The sequence below is a fragment of the Siniperca chuatsi genome, linkage group LG18 (assembly GCF_020085105.1).
Source record: "Siniperca chuatsi isolate FFG_IHB_CAS linkage group LG18, ASM2008510v1, whole genome shotgun sequence".
NCBI classification, from domain to species: domain Eukaryota; kingdom Metazoa; phylum Chordata; class Actinopteri; order Centrarchiformes; family Sinipercidae; genus Siniperca; species Siniperca chuatsi.
Window position 1 is genome coordinate 5,253,249 of NC_058059.1, and position 21,720 is coordinate 5,274,968.

Sequence of the window (21,720 nt, forward strand, 5' to 3'; positions counted from 1 at the left end):
AAGCATAAAGACTGGAAACAGAGGGAAATAGCTGGCCTGGCTCCAAAGATAACAAAATCCACCTACCAGCACCTATAAAGCTCACAAATAACACGTTATATCGCTTTTGTTTAATCCTTACAAAAACGTGTGTAAAACCGACAAGTTGTGGTTGCACAGGGGGTTATGTTCCAGACTATTTCTTGGCCATTGACTATTTCCTGGAGTATTATCGAAAGGTTGCCAGGCAACCAGTCAATGACAGCCAAACCTACATACCTATCCATTAAGCCTATTAATTAGTGCAGAAACATTTGCCAACAAGTTGTCTATCAAGAAACAATGCCATCATTCTCTAGTTTCAGCTTCTAAAATGTGAGAATATGTTGCTTTTCTCTGTTGTATATTATTGTAAATTGAGTATCTTTGGGTTTTGGACGGTTCGTCAGACAAAACAAATAATGTGAATAAATCATCTTGGTGTCTGAGTATCTGAGTAAAAAATGAATCGATTATAAAAGTGATTGTTTGTAGCAGCCCTAAATGTGATTATCATCAATAATCATATTATGTCATTACTTCCAATGAGGCTAAAACATGATCCTCAAAAGTTTAAAGATCAGAAAGTCCCTACATTAATGACATTGATATATTTGCAATGTTTAGTATTCTTCTGATTTGCAGAAACATTGTGCTCTCTGGACAAAATTGTAAGCTCTGGTAATGCCATCCATTAAACAGTCTCTGAACTAAAATAAATTGACTAAATATCTAATACTAGACAGCTCACTTAGTGTGTAGTCTGGCTTCACCATGCAGGCCAGGACAGGTCTACATGACTGGAGGCTCAGACTGTGTGTGCAAACGGAATAGACCAATAAAACTGGATTGAGCATTGTTTGACATATAATATAAATTCAGTCCTCTGCCAGGGCATGACTGACATTTATGAACACTGCTCAGAGGCATTTTATCACTCTAGGAAGTGATATAAAAAATATTGCCGCTCTCTCTCTCTCTCTCCCTGTCTGATCGTGATACCAATCTCAGACTTCAGACTGCTGCAGGGCAAGAAGTGTGAGAATCCTTTGTAAGTCTAAATCCCTACCAAATGATGAGAAAGGAGTCCATCATTGTGTCCAGCTGGAAATCTACACTACAGTGACCACTGTATTAGGCACACATGTAAAACCTTATGCAATCCAATACAAGCTCAGCCATATATTCTACCCTTACACAGATAATAATGTTCAGTTTTGATTCACACTGTCGAAGAGGTGTTTATTTAACTATATGTTTATTATTGAGGTTGTAGTTTGCATTGGTGTTGAACTGCACTACAATATATTGAGAGGTATTATTCAGTAATAAATAAACATATATATATATATATATATATATATATATATATATATATATATATATATATATATATATATATATATATATATATGAATCAACACCTTTAGGAAAGTTTTAACAAAAAGTAAAGGTAGAATGTGTGATAGAGCTGTTGTTTTGGACTGCATTGTACCTAATAAAGTGGCCAAAGAGTGTAGTTGTGTTGAAGAAAAAAGGAAGACCATCACATGTCTCTTTTCTGCTTACATTTGTTACTATTACTTTAACAGCATCAAAACAAAGCTGTACAATTCAATTTGTCTGCACTGCAACTGAACCAAGCTAAATGTACTTTCCCAATGTTCAAGTCAGCCATTCTTTTGAACATTCACATCATATCTATGATTAAGCCCTGGCCTTTATATGGCTGAAGTTAATTCCATTAAAAAAAGATTGAAATTCCAAAGGTTGTGATTTGCTGAACCCCTTACTAAGTTTGTCTCGTTTTTGTGCTTTAAAAGACCCATGGCAATGGTAATGCCTTTGATTTGGTCCTCTCTAGGGACAGTATCATATCTGATTTAGTACGACGAGGGTATGTTAGAGGGTTCCAGCCCATGTTTAGAGACAGACATCCTGTCTGTTCAGCCCTCTCCCTGCCAAACTCATTAAAAAACTCCTTTCTAATATTAGGACCTCCTCAACTCAAAATGATTATAACTTCTCTCTCCTCTGGAACAGAGCCTTCTGTTATTTGATCTTAGCACAACATTCAATACAATATATGATATGCTTTTGAACTGCACAGCTTTGCTGCAAGTGTATGTTTAATTATGTCGGTAAAGATTAACAATTGAGTGCAACACAATGAATGCCTTCGAGTGTGCCCATCCAGAACAGCTATAAACATTTATTCCTTCTGATGTGGTGGGACAGCACATCCAACAAACTAGTTATTTTTGAGCATAACCTGGCCATTAGAAGTGTGCATACAATATATGTTATCCAAAATGGGATACTTTTTCACTTCCAAAAATCAAAATAGGTTGAAGGGATGAACCCACAGAGAATTATAACCCTGTTGTTCCCCTCAGGCCTACAGAGTGTTTCAGCTTCTTTCAGCTCACTGTTTTGGTTCACTCTGACCACTCTCATCAGTGTCATTTCCAGTAAGCAGTAGGCTGCTGTTTTCAGCAAAATAGCTCTAAAAACTAGGGATGTATAAAGAGAACTGGCTCTTCCGCACTGCTTCCACATTGTGTGGCCCCACAGGAGCAAGCACGCTAGAGACTTCTGCCGCCGAGCCGGCTTACTTCCCGTCTAGCTAACTTGAATGGGGATAAAATGATTTAATTGTGCTGATCATTTCGTGGGGGTTGTGACACTCAAAAAATGTATCCACCGTTTTATAGCCGCTTCTTTCACAATGTAAGTCTATGTGAACAAGTCTTTTAGGGCAGACCCGGAAGTTGTAATTCCACAGTTTGACCACTATGTCAAACTGGCTTCAAAGCCCGGAACATTTCCTGGGGGCTTGCTAAAAACCCACTGTACACTATCTGCCCAGCACTAAAAAGCAGACAGACAAAGTTAGCAACTGGCTGGTGAACATAGCTGAAGAGCAAGATATTTCCCTCAGGAGTTGGTGGAGACCATAAACAGAGCTCAAAAGAGAGTGATTATAGGACTTGCATTGTCTGTTTGCTAACTCATTCGCCATATCAGCTTTAAAAGATGATAATATGTCAGTGTTGTGTGCATAGCTTGTTTCCGTTGCCCCCAAGTGACCAAAAAAATCAATTAGTGCAGGTTTAACTTTCAAGATTGTCAAGTTTGGCCTTCCATACTCCATGCTCTGCAACTTCTTGTCTCAATATTAGTTAGAACCTGATTTTTTTGTGGGTAGTTGAGAAGAAATTTGTTTTTCTGTCTCTGGAAAGTCTTGTGAGAATTGTTTGTGATTAAGGGTTAGATAAATGAATAAGTGTGACCCTGGATAGAGATTAACTGCAAAATCAGTACCATAAAATCTAGACAGACACCCTTTGTTGTTACACACTGGAAAAAAGAACTACTGGATAATTGGAATATAGATCAATATAATCAGTTAATTGTTACTGACGTCATGCATTCATCTGTGTAAAATGGTTAAGTATTTTTTCTTTACTGTCTTGCATTTTTCACAGCCTTGTGTTTTTCTTCACATGGACTGCCTGAACACCACAGGAAATGTTATTAGCGATGAAATCAGTGCGACACTGTGTGATGCCTCCATGTAAAATCTGATTACTGTAGTTCTGAATGACTTTGGTCTAAAGCACAAATCAATCTTTCTATATTTTTACTGTGCTGCTTCTCAGAAAACACAAGGCCTCACAATGTTTGTATCCATGCTTTGCCAAATATCTACAGATTGAAAACATAACAAAAAGGACATGTGCACCGGAAGGTAAATTTGGTTACATGGTCCTTGATTGAACCCTAAAATGGGTAATGTGAGTGGGAGGCTTTTCAGTACAACTCTGCTGAGAACATTGGACCATGTTCCTGTCAACAAGTAGCAGCATGAGTAATCCATTAAAGAGAAGTGCTTCCTGCGATCTGAGAGAGAGTCTAAAATAGACTGTGTTATTACAGATGTTAGCTTTACTATTCATTCAAGGCTTTAATGCAAGCTTTTAAAATAAATGCTTCAATGCAAGTTGAGATGGTAAAACATATCTTACCATCTAAACATATCTATCCACCATACATTAGTTTTCTCTTTCTAAAAGACCAATAGCTTTTGTGTCCCAGCTGGTTATGGAGGATGTCTCAGTGTCCAGATGCTACACACATGAAGCTTAGAATGAAAGGAGAAGAGAAGGCATGTTAACCTCTGGCTTCTGCTCCTGCAATCTATCTGTATTTTGCTTTTTCCTGCACTCCAATATTAGCTCACCTTGCATTAAATATTTAGATACGCTTCCAGTTAATTTGGGTCATGCAATGCTCTATAGCTAGTTAATTAGGAACTAATTTGCACTAAATACTGCGTTAGTCAGTTTTTGTTGAGACTGTTCAACATGTGTTATGGCAGTTTTCAATGGCATGGTATCTCATTTTGCCTTGCAAAGTTCAGCATTGCTTTTTCAGGTTGTGCCCAGCTGAATTATTGAGCTATTATTGAAGCACCAGATGCTTCCTGGGAGGACTGCTCCAATACGTGGCACCAGAGGTGGCCTTTAGTGTCCGTATTCCTAGTTCTCGCCTATCTTTTTGATTGAATCATGTGGCTCCTTGTGAAGTACCATTTGTCTGGCTCTCACTTGTGACCAGCTTGCCTTTGGTGATTCTACAAGCATAAGATGTGTATAAGTGATCCATTGGAAATGGCTACAGTATGTTTGCTTTAATCTGTTTACAGGACTACACTGGTGCACACATTCCTCTAATTTGCTTACTTTTTCAGTTTCCAAAGAATAAGGACAAACATATTTGCATCTTTGTCTGTCATACTGGGCCACTTGTAATGAGAGTGAACATGTCTCCACCAAGCTGATTATTGCACAAGCCTATAATCTGTGAACATTTGCAGTTTGACTAGTCTGTCACCACTGGTCTCCACAGTGTGAGAAATCTGCCAATAGGAGATTTGTCTACTCTCGCTTTAGAGAATTACCTCAGTTTGGACTCAAACATGGTCTTTCTCAAGTTTGGAATGCAGACACGGTCAAATAGAAAGCCATGTTGACTAGGTTTTATTCAGAATAATCTCTGACATAGGTAAGAATGTATCATAATGCTTGGCATACAAGTCAATGTCAATGGCCCCATAGTATGGCAATGGCAAACTCAGTGCATCATTCACAGACTGTTAAATGAGCAGGCAGGATGGAAGGATGCAATAGCCTGCGAAAGAGTTGATGGGAGAATGAGTTGTATCTAGTGGTGGAAAGTAAGTACATTTACTAAAGTATTATATTTAAGTACAGTTTTAAGTTTTTTTTACTTGTACTTTAATTGAGTATTTCAATTTTCTGTCACTTTACACTTCACTTACATTTCACATTACAAAACATTTAATGACTTTATAAAATATGATGCATTGTTACAGATTAACAACGCAACAGTGTACAAAGTAATTATTAATAGCTGCACCTCGACCAGCTACAAGAATTAAATACTACTTATATTAACAATCCAATAATACAGTATGCATAATGAGTACTTTTATATTGGATACTTTAAGTACATTTTGCGACTAATACTTTTATTCACATGAAATCTTGAACACAGGAATTTTACTTGTAATGGAGTATTTTTACATTGTGATGTAGCTACTTTTATTTATGTAAAGGTTCTGAACACTTCTTCCACCACCACCAAAACATATTCCAAAGTGACTGAGACAAAAAAGCCATTAGAAGAAGCCATGTCAGCTGTCTCAATATCTTTATATCTAAAGGAGTTTTTAAACAGCCGTGCTTCTAGAAGACTGGAATTAAGAAACCACATAATCCAACACAACCAAACCTTCACCAGGTTGGGTTGAAAACCTGTTATCTGACTGTGCAATTACACCAGAATATATAATAAATGCAAACACCTGCTCAACACTAATGTGATGTAAAGGTGTTTCATTTGCTGTATTTTTCTACAGGTTTCTATTCAACAGTAGCTCTTTGTTGATTCTACATCATGAGTTGATGGAATGATCAGCTGTGAGCTATGTGTTGCTGTAACTGTTAAGACTGTGCCATGCTGGCAGACCAGAGGAAAATCCAGTCTATCCCAATTATACAGTGGAGCGCTGTACTCCATTTAAGTAAGTGCATTACCCATAATCAGTGCCTGGCTGTACTTGTTAGTGCATGACCTTCCCTCATATTCATGCCAAGGTAAGTGCGTTTGGCAAATTAGCTCTAATTTCCCCATCACAGTGAATTCTCTTATTCATATGCAAAGTAGTGTTTACTTAGAAAATTTAGAAAATGTTTTCTGGTTTCTATCTCCAGCAACCAGCACACATTTGAGCACACATTAGCATATATGCTGCTGTAAAACAAACATGTATGAATAAGGTATCCTGTGGAGTTTACATTTACTCTTTCTCACTGAGACACAGTGTTTGTGTCCTTAAATCTGCAATAATTAATTTTATTTGGCCACTTTGGGGCAGCAGAAATAAGTTGTGAATACAACATTAACATATCCATCTTTTAAACTTGATAAACTTGTTGGCAAAGTACAGTTTGTAAAGTAAGTACAGGGAATGTGTTTATCATTAATTTGGTGTTTTTGGCCACCTGATGAATGTAAGTACAATATTCACTCTCTTTTAGCTCTGTTTTAGGTCTCCACCAACTCCTGAGGGAAATATCTGGCTCTGCTAAATGCTCCACTATGTTCACCAGCTAGTCAGACTGCTATCAACTGTGTCTGTGTGCTGTTTGCTGCTGAGCAGGTAGTGTACAGTGGGTTTTTAGGGGTTTCTTTGCCGAAAACAGCTGCCTGCTGCGTCTGAAAACAATGCTATGAAAGTGAACCAAAAACATTAAAGATGCAGACCGGACAGCTAAACAGTGAGCTGAAACTCCGTATTAAGTTTGGTAAAAAAAAATAGGGGAGCTGTAGATTCTGGTGATAATTCTTTGAGCGACACCTTTCACATTATCACATTTTCATACATTGTTATTAAAAATAGTGATAATAGCTGCTTTAAGGTCTAACACACATGATGAATGCATTTTCTACCTAATTAAATTTTTGCAAAGCCTTGTCTTGAATGTTTTGAAAAAGTATTGTTTCTGTTCTGTTTTCGATTTGCAGTCTACTCCTGCAGTCTCATTTGAGACATGGCCATTATTCCAGCAAGTCTTTATTTGAAAATGTAGGGGACATTGTGGCCTAGCTAGCTAAAATATGCTATCAGAATACATTCAAAAGAGCAGTCATATCTATCTAACTTGACTTACTGAAACAACCAGCCAACTTCATGTTGGTACAAAATCCTGTCTGCAACATTAAAGGAATAGTTCGACATTTTGGGAAATATGTTTTTTCATTTTGTTGCCAAGAGTTACATAAGAAGATCAATACAACTCTTGTGTTTGTACGCTAACTGTGTAGCTACAGCCAGCAGACGATTAGCTTAGCTTAGCAGAGAGACTGGAAACGGGGAAACAGCTAGCCTGGCTCTGTCCAAAGTGGTATATTTTAAACTTTAGACATATCCACGCTATCTGTTTCCAAACTTTATGCTAAACTGAGTTGATTATCTGCTGGATATAGCTTCATATTTAACGTACGTGTGCTGGTACAACACATGCAAACATTACTCTACAGTACTACTAGAGGTTAAAATCTCCATAGGGTACCTTTAACATGCAAAACTTCTTTTCCTTGATGTTTCTCAGAATTGTAGAAGATAAAATAAAAAATCACTTTGGTTTTTATGTCTTTTTGGACTATGGAAGTATCATTATCCATACTGACAAATACAGTAGCTACCATCCTTTTAAATATCGTATAGTAGCACTAACTTTAACAGAAATGCACAGTTTTAAATGAAATACTCTTTGTCCAGCAGACCCTTCTAATAATTCACTATGCTCTCATTTTTCCGCCCGCAGTCCAAAGACATCCAGAGGAAGTCAACAAAGTTTAAACAGCAAAAAGTTGACTTAATGTGGATCATATTACAATCCAGTAACATTTAGGCAACCCCTGAAAAGTTTCATGAATGCTTTTGGAAATCATACGGGGCAAAAAGTCTCTTTTAATTATCTGGGACAACCTCAATCCTGCACTTATGTTAATCCATCCGTTGCAGTGCCATGCAGTTGGTGCCTGTGAAACAGGACTGAATCAAAGCAGATTGCCAGTGATCTACAAACCCAGATGGCATACACAAAGTCTGAGCCATGCAGGGCCTCTTACGCAAGTTCAGGCAGCTGTGGCTGGTTGGGCTGTGCGTGCAGGGAATGTGTTTACATAATGCTCATTTGGGCTTTTTTCACGTCACGCTGCAGGTCCTATAGAAAGTTAAAAGCACACAGTTAGGATTCTTTTTATTTATGAACTTTTTTCACTACAAGTCTGTTTTTAAGACACTAAGAATTTTTGAAAAGTTGGTCTCACTAATGGAAGTTTTAATTTATCTCGACTTTAATATTTGTCCTTAATATTTGTTGTCCTCTCCATTATTGCAGAAATCATATAGTGTGGCTGATTAGTGAAGCTAATGCTGTACAACATAAACAAGCAGATCTATCCATTATTGGCACTTTTCTGTCTTTTATTACACATGTGAACTGAGTGTAGATTTAGCCACCAGAACCTGGTGGCAAACAGTGTTTTGTCCCTTCGTGAAACAGTTCAGTAATAGTGTCTAAACTGCATTGGTGTCCATCTTTTTGGATGTTCATGATGAGCATGTATATACAGCAAAACAGCTCATTGTGGAGTTCAAAGTCTAGTTTCAGTCACTATTTCAGCACTTGCAAATTTTTAATGGAATAATTTGAATTAAAAAGACAAAAAAGAAAAAATAAATATCGGAACAATATGCAATTCCTCCCTTAAGAGTCACTATTGTCATTTTTAAAAATCACAGAGAAACTTTCCAAAGAGTGATTCACCTATTAACGACTGTAGCTGTGAACAGCAGCTCTTGTGTAGCTAGAACTTATCAGATGAAAGAGTGGGCCCTGTACAAATGGAAAAATGCATAAAAGTGTAATCTCATACTTTGAGACAACATTTGAAATGACATGCAAAACTATGTATCATAGTTGTCCTCAGCTGCCAAAACCATTAACAAGCAAATCATGCATGGGTGTTTCAATTCAATCATTCAGTTAGTATTTGCATTTGGTAAAACATTTTCAAACAAGTTGTTTCAGCAAGTGCCCCAAAACGACATATGTTTACGTTCAAGTGAAAAAGACCTCTGGCAGCCGTAGTAATTATCACGGGAGTAAAGTAGGAGGCCAGTTGAAAGTTTTTACTGTTGTAGCCGGTTGAGGTGGAGCTAATTTCAACAACTTTGTACTGTTGTGCAGTTCAAACTATATCAATGCATCATATTTTACAAGTTGAGTTTTGTATGTAAAATCTTAATCGGCTAAGTGACCAGTAACTACAGATGTCAGATAAATGTAGTGCAGTAAAAAGTAGAATATTTTCCTCTGAAATGTAGTACAAAGTAGCATTAAATAGAAATACTCAAGTTACGTACAAGTACCTCACAACTGTACTTAAGTATAGTATTTGCATTAATGTACTTAGTTACATTATGTGGCCAATTTTGTCAGTATTGATGTAAAGTCTAAATAGACAGCACAGGTCTACCAAGGCTCAACCTCTCCAGTGTGGTAGATAATATACGGTATGTCCTACTATTAGTGTTTCAAGTACTGCTTTCATTTGAGACAACCTTAATGCATCTCTCCCAGCATGTGCCACTGCCTCCATAATGGTGGAGTCCAGTCCCATTTTCCTGAGGAAGTAAATCAGCGGCTGATCTATGCTAAACCCTGGAGCTTAAATCCCTCTAGACGCTCATTAAGACACTCGGTGTGGGATCACTCGGGCTATGTCACTCTCCTGAGCCCAGACCCCGGAACTGTGTCTGACAGAGGGATCTTCTCCTCCCCCATCCTCCTCCTCTTTCATTTCCTCTTTAACCCGCTGTCTCTCAGCCTCTGCCACCTTTTGACCTTTCACATTGCTCAACTAATCGACAGGTTCCTCTAAATATGACAGCAAAAGGGAAAGAATCAAGAGAAGAAGGATAATCATTCAGCTGTATTGAGTGGCCTTCTTTACTCACACAGAGAAGTAGATTGATGTCCACCTTGCACATTTCTCCCACATCAATACAGCTCCCGAAAGACTCAATACATATACATTTATATTAGTCTGTATCCTTCTGTCACTCGTTGTCCTTATTGTCCTCTTTCTAGCATACTGTTCTGGATACACGCTGAGAAAAGCACAACTGTTGCACACATTTTTGGTCAGAGGTATGCCTGGCCTGACTGGAAAACAAAAAAGGGTCCTGTGGTAAGTTGAGCTAGGAATAAGACCGGGCAGCAGATTGTGAAGCTATCCATTAGCTATACCCGCTTATCCTACAGGGTCACGGAGGGGCTGGAGCCAATCCCACCTGACATTGGGCGAGAGGCGCGTTTGCCAGGTTGACAGTCAGTCTCAGTCACAGGGCTGATAGACAACCATTCATGCTCACATTCCCACCTACAGGCAATTTAGAGTTGCCAATGAAACTAACTTGCATGTCTTTGGACTGTGGGAGGAAACCTCTGCAGGCACGGGCAGAACATGCAAACTCCACACAGAAAGAACCCAGAACCTTCTTGCTGTGAGGCGACAGTCCTAACCACTGCACCACTGTGACGCCCCTGTAAAGTTTTTATGATATTTCTCTTTGCAATTTCAACTCATTGCAGTGATTTGATGTTACCTAACGCTTTGATGATTCTAGTGTGTTTGGAAGAGAAATACATCTAGAAAACAGAACCAACATATTTAAAATGATTGCCGTGCGTGCCTTTCTTCTTGCCATTTCAAACAACGATGTTCTGACACTGTATTGTGCAAGAGGCAAAGTTCACGTCTTATGATGAATGACTAACAGAAATAAAGCAGCAAGTGATGATTAACAGAGTCAAAGGATAAAGGGAACTGGTAACTATCATCCGTGAGCCATATGTTGGCCAAGTCTTATTGTATTAATACTTTACTGATACAGAAACAAAACAGGGACCCACTTGTAAAAACACTGCTTCATAGTGCTACAAGTGGTCAAAAACTCCACAGCGTACCTTTAAAGCCGATTTAACTTAAGGTACACTTACTAGCTTTTTTGGGAGCTTTCAACTGCATCTAACGATCTACATCAGCAAATAGAAGTTGGTTCACAGTTTAGCCAAATCCATGACAACTGAGCCAACTTCAATTCACTAATGAAGACTGTGAGATGTGGTTGAAAGATTTCGAAAAAGCTAGTAAGATGACATTGAGTTAAAGGAAAACAGGTCTTGGGGAGCTCTACTGCATATGTGAAAAAAATTGCATAAAACCTTTTGTGGCTCAAGAGGGAGCTGTGCAAAGTCTAATAAAATGCCTCAAGTGATGTCACTGTCGAGTTGCTTTGTGGGTAATGTAGGCGCCAGGTTTTGACAAGAAAGGAAAAAGATGATATCGCTGATTCTGCTGCATTGATTTTGATCACATTTTTGAGTGCGATGCTAAATCAGTGGAGTACTCTTTTAAGACTTTTAGTTGTAAAAAAAAAAAACCTTACATAAAAGTAAAGTAATGTGTTTGAATGGATTTCACAGAGATGGCACTGTGACTGCAGATGCTTCCATCCATTCAAACCGCAACTATGCAGGGGTCATTTGGATTAATGTGTTACTTATTTCCTGCAGCACCTTGAGTCCACAACTAAAAAACAAACAGCAATATCACCTGTCTGTTTGTAGACTAAACTGAAGTCATGATATAATAATACAACTAAACTAAGTAAGCTAGTGACACAAGTACATTCACAAAGTATATATAAACTTACAGTCAATATGTGATCACTTTGAAAAGGAGCATTTGATGACTCAGTACCATTCTGAATCTGAACCCACAGTATACATTGCTTGTTAGTACGCCCACCATTTAGCAGCCTTATACACAAAAACCACAATATCATCCAGTCATACATCATCCTCTCGTTTCACTGTAACTACACAGGCCTTGAAAAAGGTTTTAATCAACGTGCTCTTTGTATTTTACCACACAAGGAGTCTGCTCATTTGTGCTCTCAAGAAGCTTTTCAAGCCCCAGAATCTATTTCAAACTGAGCATTTCAACACAGTTTAGAATCGCATGAGATTCACTTACAACTGAGTGTTTATTTATTTTATTGTTGCAACATGAGCATTTCATTGAATTCCAAAAATAATATTCTTTTATTGGTATTCCAGGCTTGTTCACAATCTCCATATTGTGTACTTTAGCTTTCACTCACCCACACTCAACCGGCCACTGCCAACCCACACACACACACACACACACACACACACACACATACTTTTCGTTGTGTCTACATTGCATCATTCGCATGACTTTATCAACACAGTAAAACATTGACTGTCACATGATCGGCTGGTTGCTAACAGGGCATACGGCAGTTTGAACAGTTGCATAATCATTAAAGATGTTTTCACTGCTGGTCCATTTCTGCTACTAAAGGATCAAAAAGAGCTGAAGCACTCTACAGGATTACATGCCTTACAGCAGCTTTAATGAGTAAAGCCAGTAAAGTGGAATTCATGTCGGGATATCTGCACATTGTAAAATTGTCTTGCAGAAAACAAAAAGTAACAATACAGAACGTGACAAACAGAAACCATAAGGAATGTTGTATTTTCCAACACAAGAGAAGTAGTTTTTAATACTTCTGACATGAGAGTGAACCTTCTCCTACACAATAAGCTTGCTTCTCCCTGTGTGCGTGATGGGCCAGTGGCTGAGGACTAAAGCTCGGCCAGAAGCCATTTGTTGCAACATGAGATATGAGAGCTGGGCTGGAGTTTTGGCTTCCCCCCAAGTCACAGAATGTACTTGAACAGATTCCAGCAGCAAAAGTTAATACAGGCCAGAGTGGATTTATCAATCTGTGTATCAGATTGCATGTGTCTACAGGAACAAGTAATCTTCCCACCACCATTTTCAACATCTCTGCTTCTTTATTTATAAGATTCCCTTTTCTCTTCTTGTCATCTAAATGACCACAAACTCTTTATATAATAGGGACATCGGATGTTTTAAGCTACAGTTCATACTGTCAACAAATTGTATGTTCATTTGTTTGAGAATGTTTAGTTCTATTTTTAGCCATGCTCATGCTAGCAGCATGACTCTATGGATGGCAATGTTAGTTTGTCAGTCGGTTGGTCCAGAATGAAATACAATATCTCAACAACTATTGGGTGAATTGCCTTGACATTTTGTACAGATATTCATGGTCCCCAGAGGCCTGCTGACTTTGATGATCCCCTGACTTTTCCTCTGGCACCATCATACAGATGGCAGTTTTGTGAAATGTCTCGACAACCATGGGATGGATTGTCATGAAATTTGGTTCAGACATTCATGGTACCCAGAGGATGAACCTTAATTACTATGGTGATCCCCTGACTTTTCATCTAGTGCCACCAGCAGGGAAATGTTTACACTTGTTTGCTGAAATATCTTGACAATTGTCTGTATCAAATTTCATTCATGTTCCCCACAGGGTGAAATGTAAAAACTGTGGTGATCTCTTGTTTCATCTAGATTTTAGATATTTAAGACAGCATGTCAGTCTTAGGAGGAGAGATATTAAGAATGATGGGGCCAGTTGGTTATTTTGATATCCAGTACATAGATTAGAGGAACTGGCAGCATTTTGTACATTGCAGCTATGAAGATATAGGCCCACAGCTGCGATGAGACAAACAACATGAGACAGAATTTTTTTTTGCAGGGAAGAAATTGCTCCCTGCTGGAAAACTACTCAAACATGAAGCACACGGGTAATTCATGATAATAAATTAGTTACCACAATGTTCTGTCATTGGCCTGTATGGGCTTCTTGCTGCTGCAACACCCCCCTACCCAACAGTTAACCCCATCCCCAAATCCTAAGAGGATTTTTTCCATTCATTCCTCTATTTAATATTTTTGCTTAGTAATCACTCTGTGTGGACACTGATCCATCTGTATCATCAACACTGTAATCACGTATGAAAAGACTGAACATCAACAGGGACTTATTTTCTGTGGGAAGAGGAAAGGCCTAATGTGATCTGTGTATTCCCCTGAGGCTCATCTGATCAGACCAAAGATATTGGAAATATTGTTTCAACAGAAAGCGTGTGTAATGTCATCATAAATGTATTATCACATTGATTCTACCCATGGATAACATAAAGTCAGAATATTTATAATTTTACTTTGAAATATTGAATTACTGTTTAATGTTAGTAACTAGTAATCTGTATAAGAGATCTAATGTTGAGATTTCCGTACACTACGCTACACCACATCTCTACTGAGTGGATGTTGCACAACAGAGGACCTATTTGAGCAGTAACCGCCCCAGCACACAGATGGAAGGATACTGCCCTCTGTTGGTATTACACTGCACATCATTGTTAGGTATACACCTCTTGTATTTTTTATCATTCACACACACTCACACACCGAAGGCAAAGCACTCGGGAGCAATTTGGGGTTCAGTGTCTTGCCCAAGGACACTTCGACATGTGGGCTGAGGGAAGCTGGGATTGAACTGCCAACCTTCAAATTGGTGGACAACCCGCTCTACCACTCCATATAAATTGAAAACTTTTGAAGACAAGAGGATAGAATATTTTTGTATCTCATTTCCATAGGTGCAAAATCAATTGAATATATGAACATATTTTTGAGATACGTTATCTGCTGTTTGCAGATAATGCGTCTATTGGCCCTCTGGACCTTGTAGGATTCTCAGACTGGCTCAGATTTCAATGGAAGACCTCAAACTCATACCTTACATCTGAAGTCTTTAGTGATACTGAAGCTTGAGGACAATGTACTGTATTAATTACAGCTTTGGGTAATGCCTTATTTTAGAGGTGTGGAATTTCCAAATCATTTCCTAGGAAGTTTCCTGAGAAGAACTGTGAATTTTGGTACTTATTATAGGCAAAATAGGAAACAGGAACCCAAGTAAATACTGTTTCATTTTTTATTCAAATTAGTATTGGAAACTTTATTCTCCTTATATGTTGAATTGTATGCTTGCTAATATATTTATGATCTACTGGTTACACCAGCAATTCATTGGAAGTGTTCCAGTTGAACACCATCTAGTTAGTTTAGTTGAAATTTTCTCATGAAATTATTTCATTAGTACCAAATTATATCATTATTTTCAGGAAACGTCTGAGGAAATGATCATGGTATTATTCAGAAATGATGAACTCGTAAAATAAAGTGATTCATCTTTTCAATTTGCCAAAACTTAGGACTATCAATGTATGCAGAACATACCATACATCAAAAGAGGAATGAAAAGATGAATTTATAATCCCATTTTATTTTCAGTATTACGCAACATTAGAAGTATAAATATCTGTTTTAATATACAACATCTATGACATCCATAGAGCTTTCCTTGGGCAAAATACAAAACTCAAAACACTTTTATTGCACATATTCTAAAAGACAAACCATCGTAAGCAAGTTCATCTAATACTAGTTTTGCACAGAGGAAGAAAAAACAAACAAACCGAAAAGACAAGCAGACAAAGAAGAACCTGACATGAAAAGACATTGATTACTGCACAAACAAATTCTTATTAAACATCCTGGTGGCAAGGGAGCAAAGTCTCACACTACTATAAACAACATTATCTGTGACACAGAACATAGATTTGGCAAATCAACAATATACAAAATATACATCCATGATGCTTTGTAAACAAACATTGAATGTGCTTTGATGACTTAAATGTCACAGGAAAGAAAAGTGTGGGGGGGAAAATACATGTTCAACTATTCAAATAAAATTCAGTGATTCATTTGAATCTGAAGTCAGGACGAGTGGGGAATTCATAAACCATTTTCAGTTCCGATTTTACTCTTCTTTCCACCCTTTGAACTGAATATTGGCAAACATTAAGGTGCGTTTCTTCTCTCAGAATACATTAGCAATACATTTACATTTATATCTAATGCAAGTAAACATCAGATTCTTTTAACATTAGATGCAGAGATGTTCAAGAACACGTATTCTTTAACATCTCCGCAATCAATCTCACGTTTCAGTTTCATTCTTGGATACAATATGCCATTTAGATAAACTATATTCTGTGTCATGTTAAATGAAGTCTTTTCATTTTGACTCGTCAACATGGAGTATATGTACTAGACAAGATTATTGTTTTGACATAGCCAGCACAACAGAGCGAATACTGCATTACATACTTAGTGTCCTAGGCTACTTTCTGGTTGTCATTTAGGGTTTACAATTTAAAAAGGCATCTATAGTATAGAAACACGTGTTTGTGTGTGAGTAAACTGCAGAAAGTATATATGGCAGCCTGTATGTATAGTACCAAGTATTTGCACATAAACATCAAATGTATGTTGTGGAGATGAACTATGCTATGCAAATAATCAGGATTCTTCATATAAAATTTTTACCCAGTTGAAGCTTTAAGCTAGCTGCTGCTCATTATGAAGAGTCCTTTGAGATCCAAACACTCACACATGACTTGAACAACACTGAGGCCGAAGCCTGACATGAAAATCCTTTGAAACCCTGACAGTGAAGCACTCTGTGTACTTGAATGTGAACACTGTCGGACTTTATCTTACGCACACGATTTACCTTATGCCCAAAGCCTTATTGGCAAACATAGGCAGACTTGCTGGTTCATCTCATTAATCAAAACACAATATTTCATATTTTACACAGTCATCACTTTTCAAACCGTAGTCAGCCATCATCGACAACAAAGACATTCTTGGGAAACGCTGACAGCCCTCACAGTTTTGTTACATAATGCTACATTTTTAGAAATATATCAGTTACCCCCTCATGCCTTTTCCTCTCACTCTTCAAGTTAATTTTGGAACATGTGAAAACATGTGAAAGGTCACAAAGAAGAGGACGCCTTTGACAAGATACATCACAGTAGCTTACTTTAGACCACAGAGTTATCAAGCAGAACATGAAACTCTAATATTGAGCATACAAACAAGTCACACTGCAAAATCTATACATATAATACAAACAACAATCATGTAAGCCCATGTATCCCCGTTTTACAGTGTTATCATATTTACACCCTATTGCATAAAAATCAAAATTATATGTACAGATGTCAGAGGAATGTGAATAAACACCACACCTTGCTAAGAACAGCAAGTTTTATTTCCCATAATTCTAAGGCCCCTTCACTAATTTAGGATTTCTAGAACCGGGAGATGATTCTGTAGTTTTTTTTTTAAGTTTTAGGTGAAAAGCAAGAAATAATCTGATTATACTTGACAGAAACAATCGTGATACAACTGCTAAATTGCTGAGCAAAATTGTGTGGTCTACTGCATTAAAAGAGCTCGACATCAGGTCCTCTGAGTCTCCATGTAAGAGTGCAATTCAAAATCATTTATGGCACTGACTCTACAGTACATCACAACCTTTGTAAGGCTACTCCCTGTTGCCCCTCACATAGTGATTGCACAAAAGCATTCTGTGATAAACAGAAACAAAACTTCCAAACATTCACATGACGTAAAAAGTAAAACACTAACTTCAGAAAATACCAGAAATTATCAGCAAATGACTGCCTACATTCAGACCTAGAAACATTTACACGTGTTGTCATCTTATTTAACACACCTACCTCTCTATCAGCACGTAACAGCTTGCCCGGTAACATTTTATTACATCTGGATTCTCTGAAACAATAATGTCAGCTGCTATTTTCACTTCCCCTCTTTACTTTTTGTTACTAGAACTACGAGGTGACTCCCTCTGTTGCTTGCACCTGCCAGTGTCTTTGTCTGAACTGTCTTTCAGTGCAGAGGACGCAGCTCTGGATGCGTCTCTTTTCGTGTTTTTCTGTGCAGATGTGACCTCTTGAACAGTTTCTTTTTTCTTCCTCTCAGCCTGTTCCTTCTTGCCAGAGGACACCTGTTTGTCAGGTGTGGTGATTGTGGTATCTGGGCCCTTGTGACTGTCCAGTTTGAGCGTTTCAGACCTGGGGCCTTCCTTGGATACCTTGACTACAGTCTCCTGGGGTGCACAGCTGGAGATTCGGCCTGAGACAGCTCCACCGCTTGGTGAATGCGTTTCTTTTTTCACTGCAGGTTTCGGCAGCACTGGTGGTGGATCAGGCTGGGAGGGAACATCTGATGGCAGCTGATGTTGAGGTGCAGTAAGAGGTGAAGCAACATGTGTTGGCTTTGAGTCATGATGGTTGTTAATGACTGGGGCTTGGTTTTTGGGTGGGGGGTCTTTATGCTTGGCATCAAGACTTTGTTTAAGTGGTGTTGGAGCTACAGAAGTCTTTAGAGTTGACGATGAAGGAACAGTTTTAGGAGGGAGAGATTTTGGCTTTGAGTCAGTGTTTTCTTTTACTATATGAGCTGAGGTTGCTACAGAGCTTTTGGGCTGGGTTTCTCTTTGCTTCACGTCAGCAAGAGCAGGTGAATGCGTCACCAATTCCTCCCGCGTTACGTCAACTCCAGTGGATGGCAACAAGACTTCTTTCTGTTTAGAGTCATGGGTTACTTGAATGGTTGAAGTTGAGAGCGCAGATTCTTTAGACAGATCTCTTGAAATGGGACTGCCCTTGACTACTGGGACAGGAGGAGCTGTACTGTGACATTTCACTTCAAGTGTTTTTGTCTCATTCTCTGTCTTCACAGCAGTGTGTGCTACAGGTTGTGGGTCAGGCCTTGACTTACTTTTGGGACTCAAAACATTTTCATTTACAGTTGCTGAAGCTGAACATTTCTGTTTTGCTGAAGGGATCGCAGTCTTTTCTTTCACACTGACAACAGATTCTTCTTCTTTAGAGGTCCAATATTCTGAATCAGATGATTTGCGTTGTGCTTTTTCAGCTGGATAGTTGGTTGATAGCTGCTCTGAATCTTTCACACTGCCTTTATTCTTTGTCTTTGGTGATATGGGATCCTCTTTTTTCTGCAGCAATATGCTACTACCATCTACTGCACCAACAGACACAGTTTTATCCTTTTTATTCACGCTCGGCGTGACTTCTGTAACATTATTTAATGAGGTGACCATATTTACTGTAGAAACTTTTCTCTTCTGCTCCACTTTTGGGTTTGCCTCCAGTTTTGCAACTGTGACACATGTGTTGATTTCATTCTTCGAGTTGCCTGTATCACCGACCACTTTCACAGCTGATCTGTTAGATTGTACACTGTCCTTACTAACAGATCTTTCTGAGCAGTCCACACCTTTGGATTTGAAACTGCAGGTTTTATCTTCATGTGCAGAACGAGATGCTGATGTTGTGATAGAAACCTGTTGTTCTGTACTTGAAGAGCAGATGTTCAACGGCTGCTGTACTGAAAGCACATTCTCTGGAACCCGTACAGACGAGTTGTTCTGTACAGTCACCTTAGAAACAGAGGTCATGTTTGAGTTCTGTGCAGTAGCTGTTTTCTTCTCACAGCTCTGACGCAGACCTGTATCCACACCACAGTTTACACTCTGCTTCAGTGACACAGGTAACGGCTCACTGGCAGCTGTAGCCTTCGCAGTTTTTATGTCTACCTCCAGCTTTGCTGAAATCAAAGAGACCACTGTCTTGGAGCTGTCAGTATTTTGTGATGTAGTGTGTGGTGTGACTTCCTGCTGCTCCACTTCATCCTCCTGATCTTCATTGCTGACTTCCCGTATTGAGGGTGTTTTTCCACAGGAGGAGAAATGGGAGCTGTGTCGAGGGCCTCTATGTTCATGAGCCAGTGATGAACTGGACTTCATACCCGTCCTGCTCTCTTGTTTAACAATAAAGGTTGAGGCCTCCACTTTACTGGTTTGAGCCTTCAATGATTCACTATGTCTATCATGTGTTTTCTCACCACTTGTACTGATTTTCACCTCTGTGGCTGCATTATTTGACTGATCTTTGGAGGCAACTATGTTATTTAGAGAGGAAACAGCTTCAGGGCTTGGGGAAGAAGTCAGGGGGCTCTTCAGCTTGTCTGCAGTTTTCAGCTGGGGGATGGTTATCTGTCTCTCGGTAGGGGTCTGGAGCCAAATTGGATGGCTCACAGAAACAGTGTCGCTTGTGTTCTCCGCCATCTTGGATAAACAGGTTTCTGTTTTGGAGACTCTGGGCCCTGAGAGCAGACCAATATCCAGAGTGCCCTCCAGAGGTTTGAGAGAGGAGACATGGCGTCCTTCAAGTTTATATTCAGATGACGTCTTTCGAAGTGAAGACTCTGCAGAGGAGATGAGCTGGAGTTTTTCCACAGCGCTCTCTCCTCTGCCGCAGAAAAGCTTGGGGGCCAGACCTTCAGGGCTGGAGTGAACACTTCCCAGTCCTGCCTTCATGTGGTCATGAGACATGGCCGTGTCCAGCTGGAGGCTCTTAGACCTGGTGGAGCCAAAGTGCAGGTTCTCATGGATGCCGGAAGACAACCGACACATGCAGTCTTCTCGTTCTTCAAACGACAGCCTCTTCCTGGTGAACTCGATGTTGGGAGCTTTGAAGTCCAATCTATCTGGCTTCATATTATCTTTACCCTGTCTGGAGTGCTGCCACTCTGGGTGAATAGAGCAGAGAGTTGATCTGAGTCCTCCTTCACTGTCACCGCTGCCACCAGATGTTTCAGCGATGCCCTCAGAGACACGTGTGGTGAGTTTCTTATACAGCACATCTTTAAGGGTTGTGCTAGCAGCTTTGGCCTCCAGGGGGCCAGAGTCTGGGCTGCTTTTGTTTTGGCCCCTGGCCACAAAACTTTCATCCCTGTCATCACCACACAAGGGGGATGAGTCAGAGTCACGCAGGGCATCTTGCTTCTGTAGAGACTCCCTCCTCTCTGACCAGTCCTGTCTCTTCACAACCATCTTGGACTTCAGCTTTTCCTTGTCAAGTTCCTCGACAGACTCCTGCCGGCCCATCTTGCGGCTGACGGGCCTCTTTAAGCAGCCCTGCTCAACAGGTCGTACACGGGTGACTGCCGGCGGCTCGCAGGCTGTTTCTTCCAGACTCTGCAAGATGGTGTAATCCCGCTCCCCAGGCCTCAGTTCCTCATCCTGCACCTCCTCTTGGGTCACTTCCAGGCTGTGTTTTCTGGGACACAGGTGCTTCTTATCTCCTGTGTAAGAGGGGGACAGCTTCTCCTCAGATTGGACACGTTTTAGGAGGGGTGAGCGAGGTGGCTCAGCACTTTTGGGGCGCACAATGTGCCGTACAATTGTGGGTGGGGAATGTATTTTGGTTGGGAAGGCTTGTGTTGTCTTGGAAATGGCAACAGAATGCCCACTAAGAAGGGGAGAAGGTGAGCGCTGAGGAGATGTTGGCTGGGGGGTAGGTGAGGGTGTGCGAGCCAAAGGAGAAAGGGGAATGCTACCGGCAGACTTGCGGCGCCCCTGACGAAGCCTTTGACCTGGCAGCTTGGGGCCGAGGCCATGGAGAGTGCTGGGACGAATGTGGCCCGAACCTGCAGGGGAGTTTGGAGCGCTGGAGCTGGGAGAGCTACTCTGGGAGGAGTTGCCACCTGGAAGTTTAAAAGGATAAATAATGGATATCAGTAATTGAACATAATATATGAAATGAAAATAAACAATTCTTATTTAGAAATAAGTTAAAACTAAGTTAAAAT

General features: G+C 39.6%; 1 protein-coding gene across 18 annotated transcripts in view; it reads right to left on the reverse strand.

Moving 5' to 3' along the window:
- Positions 1-15,425: 15,425 nt before the first annotated feature.
- Positions 15,426-21,720, reverse strand: part of mast4 (microtubule associated serine/threonine kinase family member 4) — a 101,751-nt gene continuing 95,456 nt past the window's right edge. For all 18 annotated transcript variants that reach the window (XM_044173518.1, XM_044173511.1, XM_044173510.1 and 15 more), the window contains one exon: positions 15,426-21,615. In XM_044173518.1, the coding sequence (XP_044029453.1) occupies positions 17,855-21,615 (3,761 nt within the window). In that variant the 3' untranslated portion in view covers positions 15,426-17,854. The remainder of the gene's footprint in view (positions 21,616-21,720) is intronic.